Source organism: Phyllosticta citriasiana (assembly GCF_038021145.1).
Source record: "Phyllosticta citriasiana strain CBS 120426 chromosome Unknown IWZ02scaffold_5, whole genome shotgun sequence".
Classification (NCBI taxonomy): Eukaryota; Fungi; Ascomycota; class Dothideomycetes; order Botryosphaeriales; family Phyllostictaceae; genus Phyllosticta; species Phyllosticta citriasiana.
In genome coordinates, this window is record NW_027117282.1 from 1,269,045 (window position 1) to 1,294,702 (window position 25,658).

The 25,658-nt window shown below is 54.8% G+C and overlaps 8 protein-coding genes across 8 annotated transcripts; 2 read left to right on the forward strand and 6 right to left on the reverse strand.

Annotated features, from left to right (window-relative positions):
- Window positions 1-1,974: 1,974 nt before the first annotated feature.
- IWZ02DRAFT_469016 (uncharacterized protein) lies at window positions 1,975-2,808 on the forward strand (the record flags this gene model as incomplete). Its single annotated transcript, XM_066768679.1, has 2 exons — window positions 1,975-2,211; window positions 2,236-2,808. The coding sequence occupies 2 exons, from the start codon at window positions 1,975-1,977 to the stop codon at window positions 2,806-2,808; spliced, it is 810 nt and encodes a 269-aa protein (XP_066623863.1).
- Window positions 2,809-2,881: 73 nt separating this feature from the next.
- IWZ02DRAFT_232622 (uncharacterized protein) lies at window positions 2,882-3,412 on the reverse strand. Its single transcript, XM_066762971.1, has one exon. The coding sequence runs from the start codon at window positions 3,314-3,316 to the stop codon at window positions 2,954-2,956; it is 363 nt and encodes a 120-aa protein (XP_066623864.1). The 5' UTR covers window positions 3,317-3,412; the 3' UTR covers window positions 2,882-2,953.
- A 636-nt stretch (window positions 3,413-4,048) lies between these two features.
- On the reverse strand, window positions 4,049-5,242 carry IWZ02DRAFT_232630 (uncharacterized protein). The gene is made up of 2 exons (XM_066762972.1): window positions 4,180-5,242; window positions 4,049-4,103 (listed from the first exon to the last, which is right to left on the reverse strand). Exon 1 carries the CDS (start codon window positions 4,877-4,879, stop codon window positions 4,193-4,195), a length of 687 nt encoding a protein of 228 aa, XP_066623865.1. The 5' UTR covers window positions 4,880-5,242; the 3' UTR covers window positions 4,049-4,103; window positions 4,180-4,192.
- Window positions 5,243-5,535: 293 nt separating this feature from the next.
- IWZ02DRAFT_481095 (uncharacterized protein) lies at window positions 5,536-7,424 on the reverse strand (the record flags this gene model as incomplete). The annotated part of the gene is made up of 5 exons (XM_066769119.1): window positions 5,536-5,732; window positions 5,759-6,375; window positions 6,469-6,561; window positions 6,609-7,197; window positions 7,244-7,424. 5 exons carry the CDS (start codon window positions 7,422-7,424, stop codon window positions 5,548-5,550), a joined length of 1,665 nt encoding a protein of 554 aa, XP_066623866.1. The 3' UTR covers window positions 5,536-5,547.
- A 917-nt stretch (window positions 7,425-8,341) lies between these two features.
- IWZ02DRAFT_232645 (uncharacterized protein) lies at window positions 8,342-9,766 on the reverse strand. The gene is made up of 2 exons (XM_066762973.1): window positions 9,418-9,766; window positions 8,342-9,364 (listed from the first exon to the last, which is right to left on the reverse strand). The coding sequence occupies exons 1-2, from the start codon at window positions 9,566-9,568 to the stop codon at window positions 8,475-8,477; spliced, it is 1,041 nt and encodes a 346-aa protein (XP_066623867.1). The 5' UTR covers window positions 9,569-9,766; the 3' UTR covers window positions 8,342-8,474.
- Window positions 9,767-11,554: 1,788 nt separating this feature from the next.
- Window positions 11,555-16,336, reverse strand: IWZ02DRAFT_375017 (uncharacterized protein; the record flags this gene model as incomplete). The annotated part of the gene is made up of 7 exons (XM_066764796.1): window positions 11,555-12,903; window positions 12,971-13,191; window positions 13,273-13,342; window positions 13,406-13,789; window positions 14,750-15,536; window positions 15,595-15,734; window positions 15,787-16,336. Coding segments are annotated over 7 exons (3,501 nt in total), but the record flags the coding sequence as incomplete, so codon positions are not given.
- A 4,148-nt stretch (window positions 16,337-20,484) lies between these two features.
- IWZ02DRAFT_232813 (uncharacterized protein) lies at window positions 20,485-21,374 on the forward strand. Its single transcript, XM_066762974.1, has one exon. The coding sequence runs from the start codon at window positions 20,702-20,704 to the stop codon at window positions 21,260-21,262; it is 561 nt and encodes a 186-aa protein (XP_066623869.1). The 5' UTR covers window positions 20,485-20,701; the 3' UTR covers window positions 21,263-21,374.
- A 2,096-nt stretch (window positions 21,375-23,470) lies between these two features.
- IWZ02DRAFT_469022 (flavohemo protein) lies at window positions 23,471-24,724 on the reverse strand (the record flags this gene model as incomplete). Its single annotated transcript, XM_066768680.1, has 1 exon — window positions 23,471-24,724. The coding sequence occupies one exon, from the start codon at window positions 24,722-24,724 to the stop codon at window positions 23,471-23,473; it is 1,254 nt and encodes a 417-aa protein (XP_066623870.1).
- Between the last annotated feature and the right edge of the window lie 934 nt (window positions 24,725-25,658).

Here is a 25,658-nt window from a genome sequence, read left to right on the forward strand (position 1 = left end):
TGTCCAACCCGGAGCTCCTCGATTTCAGGTTGCTTGGCCTCGAGGTCTTGTATCATTTCGTCAATAGACTGACTCAGCTTGGCATTGCGGCGACGCTCGGCCTCCAGCTCGGCCTTGGTTTGTGCGTGCTCCGAGTAGAGCTGCGTAAAGGTGAGTCCCCCCTTTGCTCGAGATGGCGTGGCGTAGCCAGGTGTGCCAAAGGACGGGGAGCCACCACGGACGGGCGTCGCGATGGCACCCAAGCCATTGATGGCACGTCTGGGGGTGCCGCTGACGGTGACGGTGTTTCGTGGACGTGAAGCTAAATCCGACTCCAGCTTTTCAATCTGTTCTTCGAGTTCCCCAATCCTCTGCAGAGACATTTCCTTCTCGGAGCGTTCAGTCTCGAGCTCGGCTTGCATTTGGCCCAACTCTTCTGCAGCATCTTCCTTGATCTTGTCGAAAGAATTTTGAACATCCTGAAGGCGAGCCCGTGCCGTGTCCGCGCTCTGTTTCTGGAGATCGGCCAATCGGCGGGCGCTGTCGAGCTCGATGCGGAAAGACTCCTCAGCCTTCGTAGCAGCGTCTTGCAGTTGCTGTATCCTACTGAGAGAACCTTCCGCCTTTTGGTTCACTTCGTCGACCCGGCTACGGAGCGCAGCCTCGGTGCGGCGGAGCGACTCGATTGTCTCGTTTGCGTCGTCGTACATGCGCTGGAGCTCTGAGATCTTTGCGCTCTTTTCCTTGCGATATTTGGAGTACTCGGAATTCTTGGTCTGAAGCTCCAATTCGTACCACTCGTTGTTCTTTTTCAGCAAGTCAATTTCTTGTTGCAGAGACTGTTGTCGAAACTTGGTGCTAGTGGCGGCATTTTGGGCAGCCTGGTTCTTGTCCTCGAGCTCCGAGATTTCACGCCGAAGAGCGACAATCTTTTGATGTTGCGTGGCGAGTTCTTCGGCGAGCTTGTCGTGAGCCGTCGTTTTTGCTTCCAAGAGGGCTAGAGTCTCGCGGTTGGACGTTTCCAACTGGGACACGCGGTTGCGGAGAACTTCGGTCTCGCTCGAGGTATTTGAAGAGGATGATTTGAGGTTTTGCAATTCAGACTCGAGGGTAGAGCGAGTGTTTTCTGAAGATTGAATTAGTAAATGTGGCACGAAACCGAAACCAATTGAACATGCCTTCCTCGTTCAACTTCTTGCGCAGCTCCTCCACATCCTTCAAGCCCTTGTCGACAGAGGCCTTGAGGGCTCTTGCACGATTATCACCGGTCCTCACAGCATTTTCGAGTTCGACATCAGAACGAAGCTTTTCGGCCTTGAGCTCGTCGAACTCCTTCGCCTTGACCTCGATCTGAGAGAGCAGCTGCTGTACAAGCTCGACAGTGGGCGCATCAAGCAAGATCTGGAGAGTTGGCTCGGGTATCGAGTAAGAGGCGGCGATGTAGGCCGTGTCAATGGCCGCCGTCGCCATGGTTCAGGTTTCTGTGAGGTGAATTCAGCTAGCGCATAGTAGCTAGTAGCCGGGGTAGAAAGAAAAGAAGGAAGGCGCCACAGAAAGAAGGATGACAACAACGCGACCAGCGAGGACCGACAAGGGCGCAGTTGTCGAAGGGCGGGAGAGGACGGAGGATTGGAGATGTTCTTTGAAAGGTGACGGAGAAGAGACGCGGGCGAGCTGCAACCAGAACACGGAAGCGCGCTCTGGAGCTCTTGCGGTGCTCTTGGCGCGCTGCTCGAACCCATCGGCCGGAGTTTAGCCGACAAGGCCGCAGCACGGACCCGATCCGGCTGTCACTGGATTCCTCTTGAGCCGCTTGTCACAACCTCGTCCGCCTCTCACCAACAATCCTCCACCCGTCCTCGATTGCGCGGAGCCGCGCTAAGACGACCCTTGCTCCCGACGGCTCTTCACTCTCTCCCACATTGCTAGCGACGAGCCCAGCCCATCCTCGACTTTTCCACGTCCGGTCGCCGCTGGAACCGAGTCTGCGCCATCATGTCGTTCCTCAAAGCCTCCAGCGCGACCAGCGCACCCTCGCCGACGCCGTCGACTTCTTCTCAGGCTGGCAAGAAGCGTCCACGTCCTGTCGAGGGCACGCCTGTCTTCTCTCAGCCCGAGAACACGCACTCTGGCTTCCAGATGATTACTCGCGTTACGTTCGCGCTGGAATACCTGAAAGAGAAAGACAAGGCCTTGGCCTTCGAAGACATCTTCAGTCACTTGTCAATTCAGGTGCTGGAGGATGGTGCAACAAAGCCTCGCCCGGCTGAAAAGGGTGGCCGTGATTGGATTGCGCTGTTCAACATTATGCGAGGCCATCCCAAAGTCGAGTACGATCCCAAGGGCTTCAACGGCAAGGGCAGCTTCCGCTACCGACCACCACACAATGTCAGGAGTGCAGATGAGCTTAAGGGGCTTCTCCAAAGGCAAAGCAGCAGTGTCGGGATAAGGGTGGCTGAGCTCAAGGACGGATGGCCAGGTGCGGTTGAGGCCATCAACGAGCTAGACAAGAAAGGCGAGATTCTCGTCACGCGCAATCAAAAGACTGCCCAGCCTCTGCTCGTCTGGCAAAACGATCCCAGTCTGGCGCATCACGTCGACGACGAATTCAAGCAAATGTTTTTGAGCATTCCCTTGCCCGCGAATCCAGATGACATGCGCTCGAGGTTGGAGGCGGCTGGATTGAAGCCAGTCAGCGCGCCAAAAGAAGTCAAGCCAGCAGCCGCAGGAAACAAACAAAAGAAGAAGAAAGCCCCTCGGAAGGGCATGAAGACGTCCAACACCCACATGTTGAATGTCTTCAGAGACTATTCCGACAAGAAGAAATGAGTTCGAGGATGGTCTTTACATATCAAGGTCGCCTCTTGCATAAAGCTACCTCGCCTCAAACAACCCGTGCGCGGGTACGCCTTGCAACATCGGAATGGGCATGGATTCAAGCTGCATTTGCATGTTTTAGCGCGGCGTTGTCGGTTTAGAAACGGGTGATGATCTTGGGGTGCACAAGCATAAACCCCTTATTACAGTTTGCCCGTCGATGCTTTACGCAGGCTTCCTGAATCTTCAGTGTCCAAATCCACTGGGCTTGACACGCAAAGACGGGGTCAACGAGCCAACATCGCGGGTAATTACTACTGCTTCCATGAAAGACTGCTGATTTCGAGGTTTCAAGACGGAGGTAATTGCTAGCACGCGAACCACATCTTTCACTCCGCCCACGCGATGGAGAATGGCAAGTTTGAATCAGGTCCCTTCTCGCACAAGGTCTCAAGACTCGAGCATCTTGCGAGCTATGCAACAAAAAAAAAAAAATAGTAATAAGCACCATGAAAGCCATGGGATGACTGGAATGTTCCTATCCCACAATGGCAACTTCTCGCTTCACAGTTCTTCAGCCGCGTTTTCAGGGTCGCAGTTCACTAGCCTCTTGAAAGCAAACGTGCACTGACCGCTGAACAGAACCTGTTTGGACGTCTCCTGAGTGTTCCATGGCAGCGAAATTCAATTCATTAAGTCTGCATTGATCATTTCAGGATTCGGATATCCTCATGTAGCCTGCGCAAAGAAGATCTGTACCATTGACTTTTTCCAAAGAAATTTGGCCCTGAGCCACAACCAAAAATCCCACCACCGCAACCTCTCCACGATGCCACCCGAAGCAGGCCGTCGGCAAGCCCATTATCCACGACATCATTAAAGAAATGACCATCTCGTCACTCCCTGCGAAGCTTTGTTGTGCTTAGGGGCCACTTGCCTCGCCATTTCATTCATCATACCTGAGGTGGACACCATTCACACGACGTTCAGTTGAGCCTCTTTGCTCCCCTTGTTCTGGTACCTAATGTATGGCATTTTTCTTGCGTGAACGACTAGGAAGCATCTCTTCTAATTAAAAGTGTTTAGGACGGAGTGAAAATAATGGCTCCATTTCGATATCGCATTCGCCATTCTTGGCATGCTGTCCATTACTTTCTATAAGATATACAATACTCCGGACATGACACATAGAACACTCCTCGTCGCTCTGAGTTTGCCCGGGGCGATTCTCATGGCTAGGAGGGCTCCGCTGCTCAGAGCTTAAAGGGGAGGCTTGGAAGCCCTTTAACTGGGACCGCTTATCACACGTAAAGGGGAGTTGCATGGAGTTTCACATCAAGTCATCTAAACGTGCATACGCGGAAAGCGCAGCTAACCTTTCATTTAAGAAGACTATCTACCAGACAGGGTCTCTAAGCTGCCAGATGGCGAGCTTGATATCGTGTCCCGACCGCCTAATGACCTCCTGGATCCTTGGCGCGACCGCATTCTTCCAGCGTGCATCATCTACGTACAGCACTTCCATCAGGGCCGTTACCTGTCGATCTGAAGGTAAAAGGGACCCAAGGCGGACCAAGTGTAAGGTCTGCCAACTCATCCGGCTATCCCTCAGTACTTGTAATACAGCCGGTTTGATCGACTCTTCCCAGGCCCTGATCACCGGATTCCCCAACTCGACGCGATGCATTCTGGGATATTCTTCTTCGGATATTTCGATGTGCGCTTTCGGATCATCGTTGTTGAGCTGGAGCTCCCGCACGAGATCAACGAGGAGATTGCGCCAACCAGCGTTTTCGTTTACTCTGTCGAAAGTCTTGATTCTGAGCGTGGCCACTTTCTCGATGTTCTTGTTGTTCCGCGTGCTTTGCATCCCGATTTCGAATGGAGCCGATCCCGTAAGGTGGCGTCTGATCATGTCGTCGACTCCACGCGTAACCACTTCCGCTTGGAGGGACGTCAATCCGGGTTTTTCTCCATTGTTGTAGGATTTGAATTTTGTCGGGAGAGGCAGCAGTTTGGGCCATCCGATCCGGCAGGGCTCTTCTGCAATGCGAGCATTGATTTGGGCGCTGCTGAGTTCCATTTGGCGTCCAGGACGTGATCTCGCAGTGGTGGAATTGAGTGTGGTAGTTGTCTGGTCCGCGTGTAAGGCTTATATGCTTGTAAGTGGTCGTTGAAGAATATATCGCACAAGTCGCTGTAGGTCCAGCTCGCAAGTGTTGATGTTGAAGAAACGGGAGCAAAAGACGGCAGTGTCTGAATTCTTGTGGAAAGAAGTCTGCGGCCGAGATGGCCGAGTTCATCCTATAGGCAACATCATTTGTTTGTTGAGCGGAACGGCGAACCAACTCTCTATGCAGCCAAAAGACCCATACCATGGACCCATGGCTCGGAAAATCACATACATGCAACGTCATTTGTTTGTTGAGGGGAACGGCGAACCGACACTCGATGCAACCAAAAGACCAAAACCACGGACCCATGGTTCGGTAAGTCAACAAAGTTACATTCTAGTGAAGTGCGACAAAGACATCAAGATGATTTTACGAGCATCGGATCTACTACTCGCGATATCTCTAACTGACGACATCTCCAAGCAAATGCAACCAAAGCTTGGCTAGGGATAGCTCTGCGGAAGCAGAATCCAAGGAAGTGTCTTGATTGGCTGAAAGCCGAGTTTCAATTCAAGTACGTACGTACATGACAATTCTCACTCCGCCAACTCCCTGCTCTCCGCCGAAGACCTGAAAATCACTCCAACTGAGTCGGGTTGATCACCTTCTCTCCCGTGACATCCTCAATGCTCATCAAGACCGCTTCAATAGGCGCCATAAGACCCCAATCAACGCGATGGGCCCCGAAGAGGAGGCCTACCCAAGCTGCGGTCTTTAAGTCCCGCACCACCGACCCCGAATCACCAGCAGCAGCGAAGACACCTAAGATACCCTGGTGTCGTCCTCACTGGTGCCCAAAATCTGAATAAAGTTGACCACTACGCTGAACTTGTCCTCCCAATCGGACACTTCGTAATCGTTCCTGTCAAGTGGCTTCCAGTAAGCTTCGGCCCGGTTCGGGATCCCTTGAGTCCAGCCTGTCATTCTTCCAACTTTGACAACTGTTTCTGGGAGATCGTGACGGCTAGTCCACTTCTGTTCCTCATTTCTCACCCACTGCGGACAAGATAGGCCTGATTGGAACAAAACGTTGGTGTGGGGGCATGTTTTTCGAAGGTCTCGGCGCTGATCAACCTCGACGAGGGCCCAGTCAAGAGCGAGCCTGAGATTTTGGACTTTCAAATGTGAATATCCCGACGTTGCTCGCAAGTGGCCGTAAGGGCATTTTGCGTGCTCCTCAATTTTCAATCTCAAAGCCTCGAACTTCTCTTTCGCGTCTTCGCATTCTGCTACCCTTATTTTCGCCAACGTGTCTCCCCATTCGGCCCTCTCTGCGAGGGACGGTGCACCCTTTTCTCGGAAATTGACATCTCCAAGTAATCCTTCATAAGGGCCGCGCTCTCTGCTGATGATCGCCTGCGTATCCATGTCGGCGGGGATCTTCATCGGATATGCTGTATGACCCCTGGGAAAACAAATCGACTTCAGTGGCACAGTTTGTATGTAGCACTGCTCATGCGTTGGAATTTTCCACATCAAAGCTATGCGTTTGACTTACCTTCGGTCAGGCTTTTGGTGTTGACCACGTGGAAATTTTTCAGAATGTAGTCCTTCGAACGACCACCACTGGGCTGTAGGGTTACAACTCCTCCTACAGTTCCAGTTCCGTTCGAGACTCCCTCCGGAGCGATGCCATACCCCGGAAACAAGTTTGCCGTCCACATTCTTTGAAAAAGGTTCGAATCCGTGGAGTGTCCAATACCATGAATCTTCTCCCTTTGCCAAATGGCCAAGTTACATTGTGCTCTGCCAATAGCGCTCTGAAGTTCAACGCAAATTGAGTCCCAAGCCAGATCAGTCACATCATCGGCTTCGATGACCATCGTGGGGAACTCTCCAACGGTGGAGATCGATCCGAGATAGACGAGCATAAGGCTTTGCCAGGAGATCGCTGCTAACGTCAATTGTTCCAATACCATTGGGGCAATTTCAGTAGACCAAAGGTCAAGAATAGGATCCTCACTCTTTACAGGGTAGAGACGAGGGAACCCTCTCTCAATGACTTCAATGTGGATTTGGTCACCACCGACCTTGAGAACCTCAAGACTCCTAGCCAGACGCACGACAGCATTGTACCAAGAACCGCCGGAGATCTTGTCAGAAGCAACAACGCGGAGGACACGGTGTTCTCCCTCCTTCGAGCCTCGTGTTCTCTGCCAACCGAGTTCAAGGAGAAATACGTCGATAGATTCTGATGCGAGAATGTTCCGGAAGCGCTGAAGTGCGTCTGGCAGGGTTTGCAACGAAGGATGATCGCTCTTCGGCATTCTCACATCGAGTCAACTCAGTTGGTAGAGGTGAAAGGGATTGCCATCCGATGCGGAACACCTGCTCAACGATATTCTCGCGAACCTCTTCGTCGTTTCGGGCCCTCGCGTAAATTGACAGAGCGCGTGGAGGGTTGAGAATTGGCTCTCGTCCGAACGAGGAAAATTCGAATCCGCAACGAGACATGATCTGAATGATTTAAGAACTAGCATCATATGGGTGGTCACGAGTGGGGGTTACCTTTGTACTGTGATTATTTTGTTTTCAGTAGGGTAGGTGGACTACGAGGAAGAGGTGTGGCTCAATAGAGATCGAGCTGTGGGAGAGCGAGAAGTACCAACAGAAAATAAGTCGTTAATGGAGAACCAGTCAGATGGAGAACCAAGAGCGAACGGCAAGGATGCCCCAAAAAAAAAAAAAAAAAAAAAAAAAAGGTGTCCCGGGCCTGGGTATTTGAGTGCTACGAGAGAGGCTCCTCTTGGACTCAACTCGTTTTGGTTTATGTTTTTGGATTGCCTTTGGTTGCTGCGCCTGGTATCACAGTTTCGCCCACCGTTTGCTCAATGTTTGGAACGCTAACGGTCTTTTGAAATCGTTTGCACAGTTAGCACGGTGTTTGGTTGTTGAGTGCTAGCCTTGATCTATCTACCGAGGCTTGGCGACAAAAGTCGTGGCACACACAGGAAGAAAAAAAGGTGTGCAAGATGACAGGAAGCATTCGTTCACTGGTCTGGTCGTTGATTTGAAGCATTCAAGCCGCGTGCAGTTACTTTCAGGTCGCGATTTGGGAGCATTCAAGCGTCTGCAAGCATTGCAACAGGGAGAATTCAGGGCCCAATTCGTGGAAAGCCATACTTGTGTGTGCCATGACTTTTGACCAAGCCCCGTACCGATTTCCTGTCCCAGCCTGGCGCTCAACCACGGCAGCCTCTACCACAACGCTCTCCAAAGTTTTCGTACGAATACTCATGGTCCACTAAACACCAAGTTCAAGACGGACAATGAGCATCCATCCACAACAGGAAGAATTCAAGCGAATCTTGGCCAGACTATCCAAGCGCATGAATAATGATTGTGTGAACCACAACTTGCGACCGACCTGCTCACTGAGCAGAGATCATGACCAACCCCTTTCCTTCCCATGGCAAAACAGGCCAAAGAACTGGCCCACTGTTCGTGAACCCAAGCGCAGTCTGCAAAGAGGTACAAAGCGTCTGATCAAAAAAAAAAAAAATGTCAATTCCCAGCCACGTCAGGAGTGCCCACAGGTTTCGGATCCACAACCCTCTCACCCGTAATGTTTTCAATGCTCTTCAAGATCTTGTCCATTGGGGTCATCATAGCCCAGCCCCGGGAATGCGCTCCGATGATCATACCGATCCAACTGCCATCAGTCTCGTTCCTGACCACCGACCCGCAGTCGCCGGTGAGAGCAAAAGAACCCCGCACGCCAGTGGCATTAAACTCCGGCAGAACTTGATAGTAGCGATCAATCAGATCGTCTCTGTAGCCGTAGCCGGTGCTGGTGTTTAGATACGTCCTCCTGCGAAGCATGACGGCGTGGTTGAGTCGTCCTCTGGACCAACCTGTCGTCCGGCCGAGCTTTACGACTCCGTCCACTTTGGGGCCTGGCGCTGCGAAACGGTTGAAGTCAGACGAGGCCCAGTCTGGCAGGTTAAAATCACCCTCGAAGCGCACGTTGTGGCCAGAAGTGTCTCTGTTGAAGATGTACCGGAGAAAACTGCGCAGAGGGTCAATTTTGACAAGGGCCCAGTTGAGCGCGAAGTGCTTGCCCTCTTCGAAATAGAGATCGACGCCGGATGTGGCTTTGAGGATGCCAGCAGGCAGGGCCTGGTATTTCTGGACTTTGGTCCTGAATTGTGGGAATTGCGCGGTATCGTTCGAGGCCATTTTCATGAACGTCATTGTGGCCTCCTCTCGGTCAAGGACATTGCCAGAGGACGATTCTAGGCGTTTCTTGGCTATTTCAACCAGTTCCTGCCAAGTTTCGACGCCTGCTTTGTAACCTTCGAGCAAAGTAGTGGTGTCTAATGCGGCTGGGACCTTGACTGGGAATGGAAACGGCTCCCTAGCGAAACAGCGAGATCCTTGATTGGGACCAGAGGCTGCCGACCGAGTCAGTGGTTCAAAACTTTGTCAAAGGCCGTTCTTGATTCACCTTCAACCAACTTTTCACTCAAGACTGCACAGAAACTCGTGAGTATGCAGTCAGTCTTCTTGCCGCCGGCTGCCTGCAGCTGCACTACTCCACCAACTGTCCCTGATCTGTTTTTCTCACCCGCCGCAGAAATTCCATCGCCAATAAGCATTTACTGCTCGTCTCTCCAGGAGTTGGGGAACAGGTTTTGCCTAAATGGCGACAGTGCTTGCCCGCTGGGGCTCGACAATGGATCGTGGATGTGCAGCATGCTCATCTGCCACAGCAAGACATGCTCAACACCGCAAGCCAAACCTTCCATTAACGACCTGATCTTTGGCAGCACAAACGCTTCCCACCGTTTGTCCTCCACGTCAAACGCTGTGATGACCAGTGTGACAGGTCCAGGTGTCAGAGAGACGGAAGACGCAAAGCGCGCCAGGCTGATGCTCTCCCAGCCCATGCGTGGCCACTTCATGAGTTTTATGACAGCTGGGGCCAGCATTCCCTCCCACACGTTGAGGCAGGGTTGCCAGCCTCGATGGGCGCCAGCAGCGGATATCCAACCTCACGTATTTCGACAGCGGAGATCGGCCTCTCGAATTGCGACGGATGTTTGATACTCAGCAATGCGACGATGCGGAGGACCGCCTCGCGCCACGGCTCACCAGCAGTCTTTGCATTGGCCCAGACGCTGAATACTGACAGGGGAGTTTGGTCTGGTTCTCCACCCTTGATGGTGACTTGGTCGCAATGCAATTCGCGGAAGCTGACGGAGAGCGACTGGAGGATCTTTCAAATCGCTTGGAGCCGAGCCTGAATCAAAGACCAGCTTCCATGTCCTAGAATGGAGGGATGCGGGATCAGTCGAGGCCATCCCACGCGATGCGGCTCCTCAAAAAGATATTGGCTTGAATTTCGTCGTCGTTGAGCATCGTTGTTGGCGTCGAGGCGACGGGTGGTGTGTTTGGAAAGGAAGGATTCGCGTGTTCTTCAACCATGGCAGTTATGCTGAAAGAATGAGGAGACTCCTGGCTAGTGATTCAAACGGTGAGTGTGTCAAGTTGTCGTTGGGATGATCAGGATGAGTACGTACAGAGGCACAGAGAAGGTGCGACCAGCAGGCAGGCACGCAGCCCATTTACGGAAAGCACGCCATCAATCTCATCCCTCCATGCTTCCTTTGTATTGATTTTATCACCGTTCCCGTACCATGATTGCCAAAGCCCAAGAAAACATGCGCAAAAGCACCTCAACACCACCAACTAAGGCAACGGGTCCAGACATGACCAAGTGCGAGAGCCAGCTCCATTTGTTCATCTGTCTGTCCATAAGTCCGTCGACGGTGTTATGTATATGCAAATATGGGTAAAGAGGAATCAATGATTCTGATTTGCGAATGCATGCGCACGAGAGTGTCCTGATAACGGTCATTGCAAGCAAGTCAAGTGGCTGAGCAGCGAAAGTTTTGGATTTGGCAAACTGATGGGAGGATAAACAAGAGGAGATACGTATGATGAGATAGACAGGCAGGTGGCGGGAGGGGGGGAAGCAGGCAGAGATAGATGGTGTGAGTTAGAGACGAGCAAGACAATGCCAAACACCAAAAGTCAAGTAATCGACGAAATACGAGACCATGAATGACGTCGACTCGTGCACGAGTAGAACTCAAAGCAAAAGCAAGATGGGTGCGCAAGCATTGCATCAAACAACACGCAGTAGAACAATAGGACTGTAGAAGAAGAGGAAGGAGATGGTATAACCCTCGTGAACGAAAACCTAAAGAAGCCTGTGATCGATTTGGTATAACATGGAATGACAAAAGAAGAAAAAGGGAGACAAAAAAACAAACCGAAAGAGAGAAAAAAGGGACGGGGCCATTAGAGAAGAGGGATAATTGCTTGTCCCCCCAACCCCAACCCATGTCCCCAACTTTTCCCCTTTTTCCAGAAGGAAAAAAACTTCTACAACCCCTCCACGTCGCTCCCCAAGCCTCAAGCTCTCGACAAGCCATACCGCGCCTTTCCGGCGTGGGCGCAAGCTGTGGGAGGAGCGGCAGGACCAAACGGAAAGATTGGCTGTGGCGTCGTGCCATCCACCCTCGTCGAGTCACCAGATGGACCTCATCTACAGCAACACACAAAATAGCCATCTCATCTCACAAATCAATCAAGCTACCCTGCTGTTGCTGTTGTTGCTGCGCCCCAAAGCTCTGCCCAAATGGGTTGCCACCGCCAAAGCCCCCGGCCGGCCCGGTCTGCGCCGGTATCATCCGGTTCTGCGTGAAACCCGTTTGTTGCGGCATGCCAGTGAATTGGCTGTTCAAGAACGGATTGCTGCCAGTGGGGTTGGTGGTGAGCTTGCTCATTCCTTGACCAGCCGAGTTGACGAATGTGCCCGGGGCTGTGTGCTGCGCAGGAATACGTAATTCGCCGACATTTCCGAATGTGTCTTGACCTTCGCCGGAAGCCAAAAGTGCATTGAGGCGAGCAGTGTGATCATCCATTGGCTTGGCGGGTGGCTGTGCAGGCTGGGACAATGGTGTAGGCTGCGTCTGATTTTGCGTGTAGCTCGAGGACGAAAAGTCGCGTATGGGATTGAAACTGTTGGTGGCCTTCTGCTCTGCCAGAGTGCCGAGGGTGGGTGCCTGGCGTGCGCTCGTAGGTTGCGCCGTGGCTGGTCGGTTGATTGCCGAGGCAAAAGGGTTGTTGGAGCCAGTTTTCATGGGCGCGATCGAGTCGGTAGTGTGAGATCCTGAAGTGGATGACCATGGATTGTGGCTTCCCGGTTGAAGCGTATTTTGTTGCTCCAGCGGCTGTTGCTGGCCAAACGCGTCTCCAAAACCATTGGTTTGCTGGCCCCAAGGGTTGTTCATGTTGAAAGAAGTCTGCTGTGGCTGAAGAAAGCCCTGTTGAGGCTGCTGCTGGTAGCCGCCATAGCCAAAGCCATTCTGGAAGCCAGTCTGCTGTGGCTGCAAGCCAGTCGGTTGCGAGTATGCAGCATTGAGAAAACCAGTATTTTGCGGCTGCTGTTGGCCGATCGGGTTGCCGAACCAGTCGACAGCTCCCTGCTGCTGGTATCCCTGATTCCATCCAGTCGGCTGAGAAACAGCAGGTTGCGCAGGAGTATCATCGAACAAACTCGAGGCGTTGGTCTCCTCGAGCTCCCTTCTACGAAGCTCCTCCTCTTCCTGGCTTAGCTTGATTGCCTTTTGGAGATCATCATCTTCTTCGGCATTCTTAGCCGCCCTCTCACGCCTCCTTCTCTCTTCTTCCATTTCATTCTTGCTCGCCTCGATCGCCAATTTGTATTCGAGATCATCGTCGTCTCGGTTTCTCCGCTGGCGATCGCGAGGTCGCGTCACATCGCCGCCACCGTGTCCATGTGGGTAGCCGAATTCCTCCAGGCCCGTGACGCGAGATTTCCATGATTTCCGGTCGGCACGTTCGGCGCGCAGGCGCTCTTCGTCTTGGATCAGGGCGGTGAGCTCTTTTGCGGAAACACGGACTGCACGATTGGGGTTAGTCGGCGGTAATCTCGGATTCAAGGAATCGCCGCTGGATGCATGACGTACTGTTCTGGCCAACATCGCGGCCGTCCTCATCGATGTATTGGAACTCGCGCAAAGTCTTGATTATGTAGAGGTTCTTGCGCGCCCAGGTAACGACGAGCTCGGAGCCTTCGTGCAGGCAGTAGTCGAGCACCTTGAGCGACTTGAGCACGTGGCGCCAGTTTTTGCCCTTGTCGTTGAGGCGCTTATCGAGCATGTCCATTATCTGATAAAAGTCCTGACTGCTGCGGAAATGAATCAGTGTTCGTTGCGAAACGGTCGGACAGCTGACGCGGCGTCATGTCGATGAGTCGGGCGGTGCTCACTTGTTGTAGGTCAACTGGGAGATTTCGGCCATGTCGCTGCCGACAGGGCCCCAAGGATCGTTGCTGGTAGCTGCGATGGGATCAGTTTGCGCGACGTCGAAGCAGTAAGAGGTTGGGCGCGGGCGCGACGTACCATTGCGGACCTTGATTTCGACGGCTGAGTAGCCCTTGGTGACGTTCTTGACGCTGCGCACCACCTTTGACATTGTGGCGGATTGGGCACGGGAGGCGCCGTGAAGATTCGGGGGTGGGTGTCGATGGTGAATTCGGGGGAGTGGGAGTGGGAGAGGAGGGAGATGCGGAGTGGCTTGGGGCGTGGTTCGAGGGGAAGGATGAAGTGCCAGGTGGGCCGGGGAGAAGGTCGGGCGATGATGCAAGGCGCCGTCGAAAAGGGTTCGGTCGTGCCGCAGCCGGAGCGCTGTTGGTTGGATCAAGTCAAGAGAGGGCGCAACACGACGACGGTACGGCAGGCAGGGAGCAGGCAGGTACGAGCAATGGCAGTCTGTCGCTTCAGTTGCTGATGGACAGGAGTAAGGTAGGTAGGTTTGTAAGGTAGCAGCTGATGAGGAGCACCCCCCGTTGCGCGGCCACCTCACTGTTATTTTACTCACCTCTTGGGCTGAGTCGCTGCGGTGCCCAGCCCGCCGCCGGCGCCGGCCTTGACCTGTGGCTTTCGCAGAGAGGCAAAAAAAAAAAAAAAAAAAAAAACCCGTGGGTAAGCTTCATGTCTTCCACCGCTGCTGTCGTCGGCGCAAAGACGTGTCACGGTTCCTCTCGCACGCTGCTTCCTTCGACTCTCCGTTTGCGCAAACTAGATCCTTGTCGAACGTGCCATGTCCTGTCGTTTGCAACACTTGGATCACCCTCAAATTGCAGCTCATGTGTCTATGGCTCGACAAGTGAATTTTATGCTCGCTCTTTTAACCCGCCTCAGAGAAAAGAAAAGGGAAACCGCCTGCCATATCCCACCGCCGTCCGCAACCAAGGAAACAATGAGCCTGAATCCGCCTCGTCCAAAAGGCTCTCAGACGCCACCCTTTGGCCCCACATTTCTAAAACGAACGCCCGGCTGCAAAGCCCATGGAGCAAAAGCCGACCCCAGAGAAAACTTGTAGGTATCTCTCGACTCCCCATCAGAGAGAAAGAAGGAAAAAAAAAAGGGGGGGGGGAGGGGGAAATAGTACATGATGCAATCCGTGAAGCCACTATTACGGTGTAGGGACACGCGCGAAATGGCCGTGTGGAGGCGCTCGACTAAAAGGAGATGAACCAAGGAGAAAAGTGCAAGACCATGATGCTACCCCAGACTGCTCCGTTGAAGCTCCGTATCCCATGCAAGTCATCCCAATCAACAGCCGCACGCTCCATGCTGGCAGAGGGATTCGTCAATGCTGCTGATTCACGCTGCCGCCATCATCGTACAATTACCGCGTCAAGCTCGAAAAACTTCATTGCACAGGAGGCGCCCACATGCCACCCTGGCGTTGATCGTTGTAGGCGCCCGGCTCAGTGCTGGTAGGACGGTGCATGTTCGCATTGGTGTAGTACATATTGGCGGCACCTCCACCGTAGTGCGGCTCGGGGTACGTATAGTTGTCACCGGGACCAGGCGATGGGATGTTTTGCTGAGCAGGAGACTGCCAGCCCATGTTGGTCATGTGGGGGCTGCTGTGAGCGCTGCCAGGCTGAGCAACCTGCTGCTGCTGCTGTTGAGCCTGGTTTGTCGACGTGGGAGGCTCGAGAACAGATGGCGGTCCGTAAGCGGCCGGGTGAGAGGTAATCGTGGGCCTCGACTGAGTGCTGACGGAGGTGTAGGGAGTTGAGGTCAAGGAGGGCGAGGAGCGCGGGCTGGGCTGCTGGAGCTCAGAGCGCAGGTGAGCGGGCATGTTGGGACCGCCCATGTACGCAAAGTCGGAGACTTGGCGGTGCATAGTCGCCGGCATGACCGGCATCCCAGCAGCGGGCGACATGGACAAAGGGCGATTGTTGGGAGAAGGCGTGGGCAGGGGAGAGGCCGTCTCAGATCCATAGTCATCGGCGTCGGAACGCACAGACCGAGGGGGGTTCTGAGAGGCGCGCGACGCCAACGCGGCGGCAGTCGCGGCAGCCGCCTCCTCAACTGTGCCAGTGTGATGGTTTTGGTGACGGGTAAGGGTGGTCCTACGCGTAAATGTCTTCTGGCAGTCGGCGTACGGGCACTTGTAAGGACGCTTTCCAGAGTGGATGCGACGATGACGGGCCAGCGAACTCGAGTCGCTGAAGGGCTGTGTTGATGACATCAACATGATGCTTAGGAGATGGAGGAATTTTCTCGTAACATACCTTGCCACACCGCTCGCACATGTGGGGCTTTTCGCCAGTGTGAACACGTTGATGAACCGTCAAGGCGGAGCGCTGAATGAATTGTTTACCGCAATTGGGGTATTCGCAGACGTGAGGGCGAATGCCGCTGTGAATGCGCTCTAAGGCTGGTCAGCGCGACACATTGATGGATTGGGACGCGTCGTGACTTACCGTGACGCGCCAAATCGCTGCGACGAGCGAAGCCTTTGCCACAGGTCGAGCAAGCGAAAGCCTTGGGGGGACCGTTGTCCGATGCAGGCCTGCCGCCAGTTTGCGGCGCCTGCTGGTCTGGCTGGACCGGTGGAGGATACGCGTGTTCAGGCGCGGGGTTGGGCATGTATTGTTGGTTCATCATTGGCATTGGCGCGTTCATGGCCGTCGGGGACGGGTAACGCATGCCATTGTTCATGGCGGCGGGCATGGGCTGGTAGGCCTGGAGCGGTGGAGGCGCAGGCTGAGGGTAACGCGACTGGTAGTCGTTCGAAGGGTGGGGCGAGACTCCGCGCTCCGAATTCGTCTCGGACTTGATCTGGCCGTTTTGGTACGGCGCAGGAGCGTACTGTTGTTGCATCGTGGGCTGCATGTCGTAGGACATGGGTCTTCCTGCTAGCATGCGGCCAGGCATCTTAGTATTGAGTATACTTCCAAGTTCCATGTCCCCAAGCGCCATTTTGGAGTGTGAAGGGGCCCACGCGTTTGCAGTGCAGCAGACGGTGGGAGGGCCTCTTGAGGAAGGACGAGGTCCGAGGAGGCGGGAGAGGTGCGCACCAGTATGGAGTTGGTTTCTCAGACCGCTCCTAGGGTGGGCAGAAGCGTTGATCGACTCGAGCGACCGAGCGACGAATTGAAAAAAAAAAAAAAAAACGTCGAGGAATGACAGCGCCGGACAAGGGCTCCGAGTGTTTGCGGTGGGTGGTCCGTCCGAGGGTTACTGCAACGGGACGGGCCAGGCGAGGGTCAAAGCTGGCAGCAGACTGGGGGCTCTAGCACGTCAGCGAAGCCGTCGAGACCAAGTCGAGAAGAGCGCACAGGGGCGATATTGAGGTGACGATGATGCTGTCGCGGCGACGGCGAGGGTCGAGGAAAAGGGGATGTAGGCGGGCTCGCAGCGGGCAGGCGGCGACGGGAACAGCGGGGCTCGCAGTACAGTGGGTGATTGTGTCAAGGACGTACCTTTGAGACGGGCAAAGGCGGGAGCGAGGTGGTGAGGAGTTGGGATGGAGGTGGTGAGGGTGAGAAAGTTGTAGGTACGTACGTGGAATACCGTTCTTTTCCTTCACGTTTTGGGTCTGACTGGACGGCGCTATACCGGATTGGGGTTCGCGCCAAATCCCGATTCAAAGTCCTGACACCTCTGGATCCGCGAGTTTCACCAATCCCGCCGGCGCTGGCGCAATTGGTCCTCAGTTTTGGCCGGGCTGGCTGGCGCGAGGCTGCAACGGTAATTGAGGGCGTCTACGACGGGCTGCGGCAACAGAGCGATGGCGAGGGTGGATTTGGCCGTCTCGCGTGCGGTGAAATCTCTGCGCCTCTGTCCGGTCTAAGGCCCGCTGTCAGTGCCGAAGCCGTCGCGTCGTTTGTGGGTGTGCGTTGGTGGCGGCAAGAGGCGCGGCCCTGTCAACAAGTCGTGGAGCCCGGGGCGGATGCGTGCAGATTTGCAGGTACCAGACTTGCAGCAGCAGCAGCAGCAGTGGCAGGAAAGAAGGTGTGCTTGGCCTCGTGGTGGTAGGGGTGGTGGATTGGATGGGATATCCTCTGGTCGAGGAGAGGGTCTGGGTGGCCGAGGGTATGTATAGGGAGGATACAAGACGGGCGGGAGGCTCTTGCGGGCTTCAGCGACTAGAAAAAAGGGCACGGCAAGGTCGGGGCGTCACAGCAGTTATGTAGATCATGGGCGTTTTCCATGGCGAGCAGAAGCAGTAGCCCTGCGGGCTGGTATACCCTGGCCAGAAGTTGGGATCACAGAGGCACTGATGCTGTCGCGCCAAAGCTTGCTCGGGAGCATCCACCTTTGGCCTCACCGCATGGCCGGTGGGCGATAGGGGGGCAAGGTTAGCGCAGTCAAGGTTTGGGATGCAGGGGAACATGGTCTTGCACGGGTCAAATTATGCAGCATGCACGTTATGGAACAACAAGGGAAGACTTCTAGCGGCCTTCTAGGGCGAGCAAGGACCGGCTGTGCTGCAGCCCTGGAGGATGGAGGTTCCCTGCGCTCCGTCTCGGTTTTTCTGCATTTATTATTACTTTTTTATTTATTTATTTATTTATTTGGTTGTGGATGACACAGGCGAAACGATTCCAGACGACCATGGTGGAAGGCGGCTCGGCTCGACTCTGATAATTGCGATGGCCTGCTGCGGCTGCGATGAATGGCAGAAGAGAAAAGATTGGGGGCGCGCCTCCGGGACCAATTGCGCGGGTGACATCATGGCTGGTACGCCTTCAACACGGCGCATACGTAACGGGTTAAGGGGTTTGGGACTGATGAGCCTGCGCTTTCGACGCTCATCTCGGCTCGAGGTCGGCATACGGCTTGCCGCACACGACGTGGGCTGAACCCATTCAATCGCATGGCAATGCAGCACAGCGCAAGCAAACTGGATGCAGGCTGGAGACAGCATATAGTGGTTTGCATGGCCAAAAGCAACGCCAGGGGCCAAAAGCAAGACGTGACTGAAAGACACAATAGCAGGCCTGTCGCTGCCAGTGGTTCGGGGGCGCGAGTCAAGGCTGCCCGAGTTTAATTTACACAGGAAACTCTTGTCTGCCGCCGCTGGTGCCAACGGCCGAGCCGCGTGACCTTCTTCGCCGCTTCCATGGTGCTTCGACGAGATCTGCCTGTGCACCACATTAAATGCAAGTGTGCAGCACACTACACACTGTTGGCTGTCGTTTGCTGGAGGCGGATGCACGAGCAGCCATGAACGAAAGAGCTACAGCTCGCTTGCGGGACTCGGAGAACATGCAGCGGTGAAGGGCAAGACGTCGTCAGACAGTCCTATTCTGTCCAGCTCGGCGTCGCTCAGTGCGTTTCAGCGGCCGACGATCGTGGCTCACATATGTGTGCACTGGCCTTACACCTGGCTGGCTCAGGGGCCTCTCTCTCCCCTCGTCTTCGACCAGCCTTCCAGAAGCTTACCCTTCTCGACTCCGGACTCCCACACCACCACAGTGCTGCTTCATTTCCGCCCGGCCCGTTCAGGCCCGTGTCTCTCTTGAAGTCTCATGTTTCTGGAAAATTGCCTTCTTTGCAACTCAAGCGCCCCCCTCGGCCCAATCACAGCCCAGCTCCAGACCCACCCGCGTCGCTCCTTCCCGCCTTCCCATTGGCCTGCCGGATATCCATGCGCCTTCCCCGCTGCCACTTCACCACCCGACAAATCCTCACCACCGAACATCCATCGCTCTCGGCCCGTCCGCTCCCTCTCTCATTCTCTCTCTCGTTCTCTTTATCTCCGGCATCCTCTTCCGCTTGCCCTCCCCCACTCTCGCTGCGCGAAACGCTGTGTTGACACTGACATCCTCCCAGCCAAGACCTCTTGTCTCATCTGCGAGTCATGCAACCACCTCCGTCCGTCCACACTGCACCTCGCTGCAAGATGATTCATCCCGAGATCTGTTCCGACATGCCCACCACACACACACACACAGATCCTCAGCCCCATATCTATTCATACGTATGCCTCGCTTGCGTTTGGTCATGCAGCCTGTAGGTTTGCTTGCCGATTCACCCAGCCCACCAGCACCGTGACCATTGGCCAACACGCCCTTCGCCAACTCATGCCTACCGGTCAACATCAACATGTCGATGGGCGGGAAGGCCTCCCGTCCTGACACAAATTCCAGGGAACCCGCCCAAAGGCGCCCGCCGAGCCCTGTTCACAATTTCGCCAGCGCTTTTCCGCCTCGGTCTGGGCAAGCCCGGAACCGCTGGCAGCTCGTTCACCGACACAGCCTCCAACGACTCACGGTCGCCCTGGATGGGTCCTTAAGACCCACGCACCCACTGGGACCTCCCGGCTTCTCCATTGCTTCCAGAAAGACCGAAGGGGCCTCGCTTCGGACTGTGTGCTGGCAAAACTCGGCTGGGCTCCCGCCTGCTCTCTGGAAAGGGGCGGCGAGGGGCCTTGCCGTTGCCGTGCTCGCTGCGGGTAGGGCGACGCTGCCCTCTCCCCAGTCCGCACGCGGTACCTGGATTCCCTTGCGCCAAACAGTCAAGCCACTGTGATCGATTTCAGACTTCTAGTCCTCTCAAAAGAGCACCAGCTCGAGCCCTGATCCCATCAGGCGTCCCTCCCGCACGCACGAGTGCTGCGGCATCTCAGCGGCTTCCTCTGTGCGTAGGGCTGATGCGGGAGAGAAAGGTCAAAATGTGCCCAGCGTCATGCCAAAAGGCGCCGTTGACGTGGAAGACCGATGTGCACAACCTGGAACACGAAGCTTTGCCGTTGGAAACCAGGACGACAGTCTCTGGCGCGACAGCTCCCTAGCCCATCTAGCTCGCGGACGTCTGCGGCTGTGTTATATTTGGCCCATCTCCAACTCCATGACAAGCCCCTTCTCCCCTCGAAGCACCCACTAGACAAGCATCTCGGTGCGCGCGAACCTAAATTCTTGACCAATTGGAGGACTCTTTGAAGCCAGCTCGCCATATCAGTCTTCTCAGGCCTTCCGTGACCTATTTCATCCACTCGGATGTTCTATCAACCAAGTGTGTTTAAAAGCACTATATCTTAAGATGCCGAGCGCCCAAACTCTTCGTGACGCTCCTTCTAACCCTTGATGCACAAGCACCAGATGTCATCAAAGCTGGTCAACGAGTCAGTCGTTTGCATTTTGGCCATCCATGCCTGACTATCAGACGACGGCAGTGCTCAAGCCAACGAAAATAGCTGCAGCTCAGCAAAAGATGGGCTCCCTGTCTCACGATCGAAAGAAGACATGCACGGCAGGGAAAATCACACAAGACGGGTGGAGCAGTGAATTCTGCGACTGCTAAAAATACGGGCCTTGAATGCAAGGTATGTCAACTCCAGAGTTTAACTGAGGGGTAGCAGAATTACAGCCGAGAAATATTCCCATCCTAATGCACTTTTATACGCGCGTTGCAGCACGATCATCCATACTCCAGGGTCAGGACCCAAATCGCCGCATGCCAGGCGACCCGAGATGTCTCGAGGAAAATGCTCACCACGTCCAAGCGCGCTGGCCGGACACGACAGAGCAGCCACGATCCTATCGTGGCTGCTTCTTAGACAAGTCCAGGGAGACAGAATCCTCCACTCGACCCGGACCGTCTGAAATTAGACTCATGTCAGGGCGCTGGTTGCTGACGACGGCGGCGGGCGTCGCAGGATCGTGCAGCGGGGAGGACCCAGGACTGAGGCGCGTCAGGGCAGGATACCGACGTCAGCTGGGCCAATGCCGTCATATTGGGGCAAATTTTGGCTTTTCCACGACGCCAGCATCCTCTGACTTCCCGGCGCATGCTTGTGCCGTCGTGCTGAATCATTCCTCAAGCTCAACCTCTGCAGATGGGCGAGCATCCGGGCAGTCCGAGCGTCCTTCGATTCTGTTTCCATTTTTTTTCTTCAGCCCTACCGGTGCCGCTTGCGCAGAGCTAACCACTTGGTTCCTTGCAGCTTGATGGTTCCTTGACCACCTCCCTTCCCGTGTGTCTGCGCCTTTCGAATCGTCCAAGCTGTGGTTTGTGCTGCTGCTCTGACTTTCCATCTGATCCCTCCCCTCCCACGTCCCGGCATGCCGGCGCCTGGTACCAAACTTCTGGCGGAATGCTACCAAAGCTCTCACACATCTGCCCAGGGACCCCCATCCAAACCCCATCCGTGCCTGTTGTCGCCTACAGACGAGTCAAGCCGTGGCACCGTGGCAACCCCCAGCGGCGCTTTGCCGCTGCACAGGACGCTGGCTGCAGATGCGGCACTGCAGTCCTGTCTGCTCTGGATCCACGCCAGCCACTGCACCAACGGCAGCGCACGCATGCACAAGCACACATGCGCAGCGGGCGTCCCGCATCGACGGTTACCGCTGCACGTGGTGATGCGCAGAGCGGGAGAGCGCCAACCCTTCTAGAACAAACGTCTGCTTCAATTTGACGTTGCGGCGCCGACCTCGCACGCATTGATCAACTTCTTTTTCTTTTCAACCACCACTTTTTTTTTCTTTTTTTTTTTTTTTTTTTGGTGGCCTTTCTCCTACCTTTCCACTCATTAACCAGCCTTTCTGACCCCTCGCACATTCGCCATCATTCGCTCGCCCATTTAAATAAACTCCGAACCTCGCTCTCCGCCTCGCCATCCCGGATCCCGGCCATTTTTGGACCCTGACGGGACGCACGCAGCAAGCACCCTGCCTGCCAACCAATCATTCGGCTGCAAACAAAGCAACCGCGCCCAGCTTTACTCAGCTGTCATCCCTCAGCCCTAAAAGGGCAACCGTGCTAGAGCGGACCACAGACTTGCGCACTCCTATCTCTTGTCGTTTCATCTATTCTACTCTGTGCTTGTCCCCTTTTGGCTTCCCTGATTGGGCTGCAATTCTGGTTTTTGTCTTTGGTGCCCTTTTTTGCCGCTGAGCTTGGGTTCGAAAAAGACCCTGTTCTGCTTGCTTGCTTTTGGCAACGGTTGTTGCGGTGGGGGTGTGGCGCTGACCCTATCTACCGCTGCTGTTGCTGTTGCTGATCGGCCAACTTGTCGGTCAACCAATCCGTTTGGCGTTGCCTCTCTTCCCTCCCTGCTTCAAATGCTCCCACTGCACCTTTTGTACGGCTGCAATGTCGGTTTTTAACTGTGCCTTATTTGCAGGGTGGGAAGGTGTGCATTCAGCCGTTATGGCTGCTGTGATGACGTCAACTTGACTTTTAGGATTCAACCGTTGGCTTCTGCGAACATTTTAGCACAGGAACATGGTGATGCTACTGCTGCTCTTCTTTTCCTTTTCTTCTGCTTTTTTCTATCACTTCTCCTTTTCTACCTCATTAGTGCGTCAAATGTGGATTCTTTTGACACCACTTTTGCACCTAGCATGGACGTGAAGGGAAACAGAGAGAGAGAGAGAGAGAGAGCAGGATGCTTCGTCTGCCACTCCTGCTGCTTGGAGTCTCTATATAACTGAATGTTCTGCAGCACAGCAAACATGCAGTGATTAAGATGAGAAGCGCTATCATTTGCGTTGCTAAGGACAGTGGTACCGTTGATCAATGAGCGTGAAAATGATCGGCAGGCAGGAAGGAAGACAGGCAGACAGGTAGATAGATTAGGGAGCTAGTGAGCTTGTATAATAGGCACCTCAATCTCAGAGTAGCATAGTCCGTCACTGTTCACCAGTCCACCTCTGACAGTACCGCTATCTATGCGTGACGCATGCTGGTACTCACAAGAACAAAACCATCTTTTTGCGACACCAGGTCCAACATGTCGAAACAAATGAAATCATTGACAGTCCTTGAAACAGGGGGAAAGAGAGGCAAAACCAGTCTCATCCAGACAGACAGACAGACAGACAGACTCATGTGCGTCTAAGACATGTATTAGATTACCTATCTATTCGGGCTTTTTCTTGAGTGAAGATTATCGACGCTGCTGAACAACAAAAAAGAATGGATTAAACGACATAAAAACGCCCACCCGTGCCGGTGCCGGTACGCCTCTACACATGAATGAATGAGCACAAGAGCGACGAGAGACAGAACCAGCCTTTATCCAGCGCCGCCCACGGATATGCCTGTCCATTTTTGGTGGCTGACATCGACCTGATTTGAAAATAAAACAACGACTGACTCCCTGCCTGCGCCTGCCTGCCTGTCTTGGTGATGGCCGCCGCCGCCGCCGCAAAATCAAGCCGGCAGACCACCCGTGCCAAACAGCTCCATGCGCACCCTACCCTCGTCGACGCCCTTGGCAACCAACGCCTGTTTAGTCTGCAGCATGAAGTTCTCGGGGCCGCACACGTAGTAGAGGGCGTTCGGGTTGGCGAGGTGCAGGTCGGCCTCGGGGTCCAGGCGCGCCAGGTCGACGCGGCCCTCGTGGTCGAAGTCGACGCCGCGCACGTCGCTGCCCGGCTGCACGCGCGTCGTGAAGAGCGACGTGCGCAGGTTGGCGTGGCTTTTGGCCAGGTCTCTGACGTGCGCGGCGAAGGCGCGAGCGCTGGACGAGCGCGCGCCGTGGATCCAGGTGACGGGCCGCTGCTGGTCGTTGTCGACGATGGTCTCGAGGATGGAGAGCAGGCAGGTGAGGCCGACGCCGGCAGACAGCAGGACGACGGGAACCGTCGGCTTCTCCTTGTGCGCGTCGAAGTAGAAGTCGCCGAAGGGGTGCGACACTTCGATCTCGTCGCCCTCGCGCTTGTCGCTGTGCAGCACGTTGGACACGAAGCCTGGGTGCCCGGCGTCAGGAGCACCGTCTTCGCGCTTGACGCTGATGCGGTAGTACGGCTTGCCCGGGGCGCTCGACAAACTATACTGCCGCGGTTGCAGGTGCTGCAGGTTGGGGGCCGAGATGCGCACGCCAATGTACTGGCCCGGCAAGAATGAGTGGAGTTGCTTGGATCCGTCGGCGGGCTCGAGGTAAAAGGATGTGATTTCGCTGGATTCGGGCACCTTGCGGGCGATACGGAAACGGCGCCAGTCGGTCCAGCCGTCTGCGCTGGCATAAAGTGCTGCTTCTTTTCCGATCAAGAGGTCCGCGAGCTGCCAGTAGGCGACCGCCCAAGCGTCGTGGATTTCGGGCGTCAGCGCAGCACCGAGTACCTGGGCAAGTGCCTCGAGCAGGTACTTTCCGACAATTTCGTAGTGCTCGGGTCTGATGTAGAGGGAGGCGTGCTTGTGGACAATGAGCTCGACGGCCGGCGAGAGAACACCCAGGTCATCAATATGCGAGGCATAAGCGTACAGGGCGGTTGCGAGGGCCCTCGGTTGATGTCCATTACGTTGGTTGGCGGTGTTGAAGATGTCGTTCAGTTCCTTGTGCGCGTCCAGCATGTTTTTGTAGAAGACGGTGGTGATGGTGTTGCCATGTTCAGCGAGGACTGGCGCCGTGGACTTGATGATGGCCACTTGAGCCGGCGTCAAGGGTTGGTGCTTTTGCGCCATCTGGAGCTGTTGTTGTTGTTGAGAGCCGAGGAGAGGCATTGGTGGTAATGATTAAAGAATCGAGACTTAGACTTGATGAAGTTGATGATGGACTTCAATTCTGATGCAATGAAATAGATACCAACCTCTCTTGCCGTCCTCCTTATAAACAGGCGCAAGGTCTCATTCCGTGGAGATGTCTAAACTGGCTTCCGAAAGTAAAGGAAGTCGAGGCATGAAACGAACACGAAATCAGTCCACCTACCATTCGCGTCTGCTCAGTGACGGGGATATCCGGACGCGTTCTGAAGATCCTCGAGGAGCGCGTCCGAGCCGGGCGCGACGACAAAGCCACAGGGCTGGTGGAAGCCACCTATGAGTGCAATTGTAGTTACCCAATCGTGGTCATTGGGTGAGGCGCAGGAAAATCGAATGGAAACCCCAAGTTACATCAGCTGAGAAGACTGCCATGTTATTCGACACATGATGGGGGTGGAGAATGGCCAGGGATACTTCTCCGCGGAGTTGGGGCATTTGCCGGACGACGGAGCCTGCCCGCCCCGAATCACCACCATGTCTTCGCCATCCGAAAATCCCCGGAGATGCTCAGAATCGGTCGCTGACGGCTTTTTCAAATGGCGAGCTGACCAGCGCCGAGATGCCATCTGACGTGGTGTTCGGCTCGCCTTGCCTGTAGCCCACAATGGAACGTCGCGACAAGACCGCTTGCCTCCTTCTCATGCGCACAGTTCGAACCAGAGTCGCGATATGAACGACAGCTAAGGTTGACGCGGTGCCTTAGGCTCGGCCCGCTACGCCAGGTACTGCTAGAATGATGCGCGTGGCGGCGAATGCGAGTCAGGTCAGCGAGAATTTTGTCGACGTAGACTGGCGGATTGGCGGATTGACGGATTGTCGTTTTGGTTTTTCCAGTGGGACGTTTTTCGAAGCCGAA

Bases quoted from the DNA above. Each gene is read 5' to 3' on its own strand.
- IWZ02DRAFT_232645 (XM_066762973.1), bottom strand. From the start codon at position 9,568: ATGCTTATTGGCGATGGAATTTCTGCGGCGGGTGAGAAAAACAGATCA. The intron at 9,365-9,417 runs GTGAATCAAGAA...CTCGGTCGGCAG, and splicing joins GAGTGAAAAGTTGGTTGAAG to CCTCTGGTCCCAATCAAGGA.
- IWZ02DRAFT_232630 (XM_066762972.1), bottom strand. From the start codon at position 4,879: ATGGAACTCAGCAGCGCCCAAATCAATGCTCGCATTGCAGAAGAGCCC.
- IWZ02DRAFT_232813 (XM_066762974.1), top strand. From the start codon at position 20,702: ATGCACTTTTATACGCGCGTTGCAGCACGATCATCCATACTCCAGGGT.
- IWZ02DRAFT_232622 (XM_066762971.1), bottom strand. From the start codon at position 3,316: ATGGCTTTCATGGTGCTTATTACTATTTTTTTTTTTTTGTTGCATAGC.